This window comes from Anarrhichthys ocellatus, unplaced genomic scaffold (genome assembly GCF_004355925.1).
Source record: "Anarrhichthys ocellatus isolate YVR2014 unplaced genomic scaffold, GSC_Weel_1.0 scaffold34, whole genome shotgun sequence".
NCBI lineage: Eukaryota > Metazoa > Chordata > Actinopteri > Perciformes > Anarhichadidae > Anarrhichthys > Anarrhichthys ocellatus.
This window is the reverse complement of record NW_022280064.1, coordinates 2,282,930-2,289,954: the sequence shown is the minus strand read 5'-3', so window position 1 is coordinate 2,289,954 and position 7,025 is coordinate 2,282,930. Positions and strand designations below refer to the sequence as shown.

The 7,025-nt window shown below is 46.0% G+C and overlaps 1 protein-coding gene across 1 annotated transcript; it reads right to left on the bottom strand.

Moving 5' to 3' along the window:
- Positions 1–428: 428 nt before the first annotated feature.
- On the bottom strand, positions 429–6,220 carry bmp2b (bone morphogenetic protein 2b). The gene is made up of 3 exons (XM_031866054.1): positions 5,837–6,220; positions 4,547–4,914; positions 429–1,484 (listed from the first exon to the last, which is right to left on the bottom strand). Exons 2-3 carry the CDS (start codon positions 4,899–4,901, stop codon positions 571–573), a joined length of 1,269 nt encoding a protein of 422 aa, XP_031721914.1. The 5' UTR covers positions 4,902–4,914; positions 5,837–6,220; the 3' UTR covers positions 429–570.
- Positions 6,221–7,025: the final 805 nt, after the last annotated feature.

The window sequence follows — 7,025 nt, the reverse complement described above, 5'->3', positions numbered from 1 at the left end:
GAGTCCGACGCTTGGTCTGCAATCAGTGCGGCGGTGTGAGCTTCTTGTCATGTGCTATATTTGTGCAGCTAATTTCTGTCAGAATTTGAAACTCTGTTATTCATGTCAGCCACACACGTCGGCCGCTGACATGGATACATCAACAATGGGTGACTGGTTCACTGTCGCTGCTCTTGGACAATTGGAGGGACCACGTTTTTGTTTTTTTTTCACGATAAATACACATAATTTATTTACAAATAAAGTGGTTATAATAGAAATAAATACAAAATAAAAATCTGAGCATTATACTTCATGTGGTATTGCACCCATTTTGAAATGTACATCAGAAATACATTTTCAAAACCAGTAAAGGAATATTCCTCTGATTAAAATATTTATTTTTCCCAACTTTACGTAGACATAAATATATTCATATATAGCTTTTTTTTTTCTTCCACAATAGCTCTGTTTTGTCTTTCATATAAATAAACGTCTTCATTGGGAAACCGGGTGTCCATAATAACCTCTGATGTCTCTTTCAGTCTCTCTTGCCCACCCTGTCTTTCTATCCATACCACTGTCAGTTTCTCACCGGCAGCCACATCCCTCCACCACCATATCCTGGTAGTTTTTCAGGATGACCTTCTCGTATTCATCCAGGTAGAGCAGGGAGATGGGACTGAGGTCAGTGGGCACGCAACAGGCTCTGGGGATGTTCGAGTTGACCGAGTTGACCAGCGTCTGCACAATGGCGTGATTGGTAGAATTGAGATGGTCTGCCAGGGGGAACGGACATTCCCCATGGCAATAAAAGGCGTGGTAGCCGGGGGGCGCCACTATCCACTCGTTCCACCCCACATCACTGAAGTCCACGTACAGGGCGTGCCTCTTGCAGCTGGCCTTGTGCTGGTGCTTCCTGCGCTGTTTGCGGAGCGCCGCCTGACGTTTCTCCCGCGTGTGGAGCACTGAGTCCCCGCGGCCGTCATGGCTGTACGTCACCAGCAGAGGCCGAGCCTGAGGCCACGAGTCCTGGTCCCGGTGCAGGGACCGGCTCACCCTTATGTGCCTACTACGTCTCTGGGCATGCTCCCCATCCATCTCCCCCTCCTCTGGGTGATGCACCTCCACCATGAAGCCATGGTTGTGACCTTTCCCAGAGGTCCACTGAGACACGGCGGGGCTGACGTCAAAGCTCTCCCAGCGGCTCAAAGAGTCCTGCACTAGCCGAGTGTCCAGCAGACGTGCCAGGGGTTCCCTACCTTGAGGGGAGGGAACTCCAAATATCTCATAAATGTTGATACGGTGGAAGCCACCAGCCGGAGCGCTATCACTAGTGCTGCTGTTTCTGGAGCTGTTGTTTGGGGTTGCAGCTCCCATGACCTGATCCCTGTAGACGCGAAGCTCTGCAGAGGTGATGAGCTCCTCATCGGGGATAGAAGTGAGGTTGAAGTAGAACTGCTGGGTCGTTTTGCCTTTCAGCCTGGCCAGGGCCTCCATAGACTCTACAAGAGATGACACAGAGACAAACAGCGTAAGAGGATATGTGTGAAATGCATGCCAAGGATGATCAAAGAGTGTACGCATGGTACAAGAATGATAAACAACATCTATGATTAAAGCCTAGGTGGCTTTATGGTTAATCTGTGAGCAGGGAAATATTGGCAAAGGATGGTTTCTCACATGTTTTCTCTCTCCGTCTCTCTCTCTCTCACACACACACATGTACTCTCACACAACCTGCAGCCTTCTTTCTGCGCAGCCGGCCAAGCTGCCACGTGGTTACACTGAGTGGGTGTGGGCCATTGTCACACAGGCATTAACACACACATCGAAACTTTGCATGTGTGACTTGGTGTAATATTCTCACGGGGATGTAATACCGTCATTAGTGTCATGCTCGTGTATTTACCCGAACGTCAGAAGCTGAAAGCGGTGCGCTTTCCATCGATTGATAACATCAAACATGCTCGTCCGTCTGCCTTCAAATGGCACATTTGCCCTATAGTTGGCTGCTGCACACAATTCCCACAATCAGTGAAAAAGATGAGTATGGACAAAAGAGCAATGTGGAAATCACTATCAAGCTGATTACATCAATTCTAACATCAATGGCAACCGTTGCATTAACCTTTACAGAACTGGCCAGCTCTGAAAAATCAAGTTAATAATCCCATCGTAATAATCCTATGAGAAGACATAGGATGCTATTAATATCTAAATTCAGGAGAAAATCTACAAATAGAAAGCTGATACAATGTTTGTCATTTTATTGTTAACTTTATTGCTAATGGATTGAAGCCTGGAAACATTCTCCTCTCTGAACGTGCGAGGTATTCCCCTTCTATATCGTACCATAAATGACAGACGTTGAAGCTGCAATTTTCTTCAAGGCAGCTCAACTTTGAACTTGTACTTTATGAAGTTCATAGACGATGTATAGACACACTTTTTAATCTGTTTGGTGTGGTGAAACAAACACAAACTTTGAACTCGGTGCTGTTTCAAAGGAGCCATTTAGGAAATTCCACCATCTCATCCTAAACCTCCCTACAGAAGCACAAAGACCTCAATTAGGCCTATCACTCCTCATTTGATGTGGGAAAGCCCCCTGTCTCTCGTTCCCTCTCCCCTGTCCCCAATCCCTCTCTTTCTTTCCTTCCTCAGCTCCCAAATCCCCTTCTCCCTCTGTTCTCTTAGCCCCAAATCCTCTTTCCTTTCCGCCTCCTTGTCTGTCACTCTTTCTCTGTTTCTTTTCTGCAGCAGCGTTCTCACTCTCTCCCGTCTGTCTCTCTTCTGTGTGAACAAGTTGAGGCTTGTCGAAAACGTGCGAACCACAGATATGAGTGTATCAACATTCCTAATTTCTTTTTGCGCTGCATGCCAAAACAGAAGATAAAGGCTAATGTTGGGTCATTCATCACGGACCTGTCTCCAGACAGCCACTTCCTGCGTAATAGTGGAAATGTTCTATTTGGCACAGGATATGGTTTTTTTTGAAAAGTGATAGGAGTGAAACTAAATATCCGATCGAATTTAGTATCAGAAGACAGATTTGATGAATGATTAGAGCCGTTTGCGTTGATGTGCTGCGCTTACATCTGTAGATACATGCTTATAATGCGGAGTAGCCATCAATTGGACGTCTTTTGACGTGGGAGGATTTAACAACCCTGCAGCTCTGTTAGCATGGGATGAAAGAGCCAGCAGAGCATGTGTAAACACGGTCTGAACACATTGGTAATGGCCGGTGGTGTCAAGGTGTGTGCTGGCCCAGTGCAGAGGTTTCCAGTAGTGGGCAGGGAGCAGTCACTCAGCCTGGCTGCCCGGGCCAGGCTTGTTTGTAGTGTGTCAGTGTAGCCACTGGGTGTCATTGCACTAGGCCTCTGGAGAGCACCCAAGCAACCACTCAACCACCCCTCTGACTCACCCCTGATGGAAACTTCCCCACTCAAACACTTAGGACTCTGTATAAGGACTCTGTGTAGAGCCCCTATGGACTCGGTAACTTGAATGTAGTTAAAAGTGAAATATAGGAACATAGGGAATTGAATGGTAGATAGAGTTGCTATATTTGACAGTACATTTTATTTTTTTATCATACATAAATCATCTTGATATTATGACCAGGTGCAGGCTCTGCTGCCCAGATTTATATATATAAATAAAGCATCAGTCATGTTTAAATTTCACCTGTTAGATTATTTTAGGCAGCTTAAAATACCCCTCTTCGTCAGTGGTATTGTGTCAACACATACAGCTGGTGGACTAACGCGCTTTATCCACGTGTGGGAGCCTCATTCATCCGAGCAGCATGTGTTAACTTGGAAGTAAAAATGGAATTGAAACACTGAATTCAACAATCGGCGCGTATCCAGCATATAAACTAAGTGAGCAATTATGGTGTTGTTGGAACGTGCGTAATGGCGCACGGCGCGGATAGAGGGGCGATTTGGAAAGAGTAAAGACGCACAACCCCTCCTCCCCCCTTTTTTTTACCAAGGACTCATGTAAGTCCTGTTAGAAATGACTCAGAATTCAGTCTGACACGATGACTTTGTCATAACGCGTGTTAGCATAATGTCGTGTCTTGTGTCATTGAAGTAACAGTGTGATGACTATCACCTGCGCACAGGCGCACACCGCCCGTCATCCTGCTCCTGTGGTGCGTGTCTGGAAAAACTGTTTTCAGAGCCCACGCAAACACCATCAATTATTAAGAAACAAATTACCCCAGGGACACCACCGCCCCCTTGATGTTTAGAAGCCTGTGACAGCTGCGCCAGAGGGGAGATGTTTTGGTGAAGCTACTTCACTACATACACATATATGAGTTATAATTGGGATGCATGTTATTTATTTTTTTGTAAATCGTGTCAGCGTGGTTTAAGCAATCCCAAACATATTAAAGAGTGACACATAACGTGGACGCGTGTCACCTGTAAATGACTAACGCTCCATAAAACAGCGAAGACTCTGAAGTTTAGCCTTGACGCACTGAGTCATGTTTAAATATAGGTTCGGGCCGTCTGAGAGAGACAGGTAAAGGTATGTCACTAATACATACCTTCATGGTGAAAGCTTCTAATCGTGTTGGCCTTGCTGGCGGCCCTCTCCGCGTGCTTCCCCATGCTCTTGGGTCGTTTGGTGCTGTGGTCTCCGTTCGCTGAGTGCATGCGGTAAAGATCCACCATGTACTGCGGCACCACGGCTTGCTTGCTCGGGGTCGGCCTGCGCCTCAGTCCAAACATGTTGAGAAGCCGGAGCTCGAACTCGTGGAGGAAGCTCTCCGACTGCTCTGGGGTCTGCTTCCCGGATTCGCTGTATTTCCTCCGGCCGACCTCGGGGATGAGTCCCGTAGCACCTTCCAGCAACACCTGAGCGATCAGCAGTACCATGAAAGAGCGGACCACGGCGACCATGATCAGTCAGTCCCTGTGGAGAAAGTTGGTTTCGCGTCAATACACTGGCGCTGAGGTATTGACATGAGGTAGACACAGCAGGGGCTTCACTGCAAGCATTCTCCAAAGTGAGCGTGACCCCCCCCTCCTCCCATACAGTAGGAATGATTGAAGGAGAGCAAGTTAAAAAGGGAAGACAGCTCCTCACTTTGAAGTACAACAAAAAGGACCCCGCTAGCTATATAGCGCGTCTATCAGAAAGAGGATTGATCTTAACATGAGCAGAAACATAGAAACATATCAAGGTGAGGGAGTTGTAAAAGAGACGAACCAAAAAAAAAAAGGTGGGGGAATGACAAATCAAAGAAAGTAGCGGGGGACACCGCAGACATAAAGTCTGCAATTAAGAGTTAGGAAAGCACGTTTTAAGTGAAGTGAAATGAAAAGAAGGGCAAGTCGTCTGATCACAGGAGGCATGAAAGAATGTTGGAGAATGAGTTAGAATACACGGCAGCACGGCAGTCAGACCGAGCAACAGGCGTCTTATTTGCAGAGGCTTTGACGGTCATGTATAATCATAAGGGATAGAGTTACTTCAAGAGGCTCGCAGGTGTTAGATCTGACGTGCGTACCAGAGCCAGATGTAGCCCGGGACAAGACATACAAAATAAAAAAAACACCAAGAACTTCATATCATCTGAGTAACAATCTCCAGAGAAACAACTTTTTTTTAATTCTCTTTTTGCTTCGTTTTCCCCCCGAGGCTCAAAATGGGAACGCTTTAACTTTTACGCACAAACACACACACACCCTGTCAGCATAAGCGGTGCGAGAACTGTTGATTTCTGTTTGTAAAGTCAACGTTTCCTCTTGAATCGAGTTCATTTATACTAGCCGACACTGTTATCATTTGGGTTCTTTGGGAAAAGTTGACCAATTCGCTGAAAAGTCTTTACCTGACGAGAAAGCGCTGTGTCCGGTCGTCGTTCCACCTTGGTGCTCCGATAAATTCCACATTAATTCGTGTTTAATCCACGCTCCTTCTCCTTGAGGGACCAAAGACAGCCCATGCCCTTCGCCGATCGCCTCTCGCACATATTCTCACCAGCTGCAATTCGGGGTTAGGTCTTGGTCAGCACGGAAAGAAGGGAAAAAATATGTTAAGTCTATGAGGAAGCGAGCTCGCGGAGGCAGGACCGATCTAAGTGTAAAGCATCTTGGTTGAACATCTTCGAACAGAGAACAGTTCGTCGAGGCACAAAAAAAGTTGAGCGGAGCTGGCTTCAGGGGAGATAAGCGCACTCAAGTGTCGCTCCTTGGACCTTGTTGCCTCTCCTCTGTGCGCCACAGCGTAGTGGTTTGCATTGATTGGTGCCTGCTCTTCCCCCAGCGACTCTTTTTGTCGTGCAGTGATGTCACCGAGGGCTGTCAATCATTTGTCCACCGTAAAAGCACCTCCTGCGGACCTCCACAACCCTGAGGCTCCGAACGTTTTCACGTCTGACGATGTCAAATATATACGCACATTAAAGCCACGGACCCAGTTTGGATACAATTTGGCCACGGGGGACCCTCACAGGAGGATTTGTTTTTGTAATGGCTTGTGTCAGTAGTGAAAACAATTGGAATAGTCTTTTATACAGTCTCAACTGTGAATACAGTCCTGCTGATTTACACTACAGTAAAATCAAATTATTCCACAAGATGCTGAGCCCCTCCTGACGATCCATGTGGCCCCTCAGAAAGTTTGAGAACCATAAATAAATAGAATATCTGTCCGTATTACAAACAACTCTTTTTTCCTCATCTATACATGTCCTGGAAATTTACCCCATAAAAATAGTCATTAAGTCAACAGTTAAAACCATGCTGTTGCTTTTAGTTTGTTTTTTGAGGTTATGTTCCATACTAGCAATCGTCTATTTGTGTAATGTTTTTAAATAACATCAAAATGGCTTGTTGTAGTCCCTAGGCGGTGTAATATTCCGATGTGACTTTGACCACACGGTGCAAAAGAAAGAAAACAAACAAACATGTCGACTCATGCTGCTTCATAAATAGATAATTGATCGAGGTGTTAATAGCTGGATCATACGTGTTTAGCTTTTGGATTAAGGCTAATAGATAAAGACATCACAGTGTGTT

Excerpts from the sequence above, each read along its gene's own strand:
- bmp2b (XM_031866054.1), bottom strand. The coding sequence starts at position 4,901 with ATGGTCGCCGTGGTCCGCTCTTTCATGGTACTGCTGATCGCTCAGGTG. Across the intron at positions 1,485-4,546 it reads TAGAAGCTTTCACCATGAAG|AGTCTATGGAGGCCCTGGCC; the intron begins GTATGTATTAGT and ends CATCTCTTGTAG.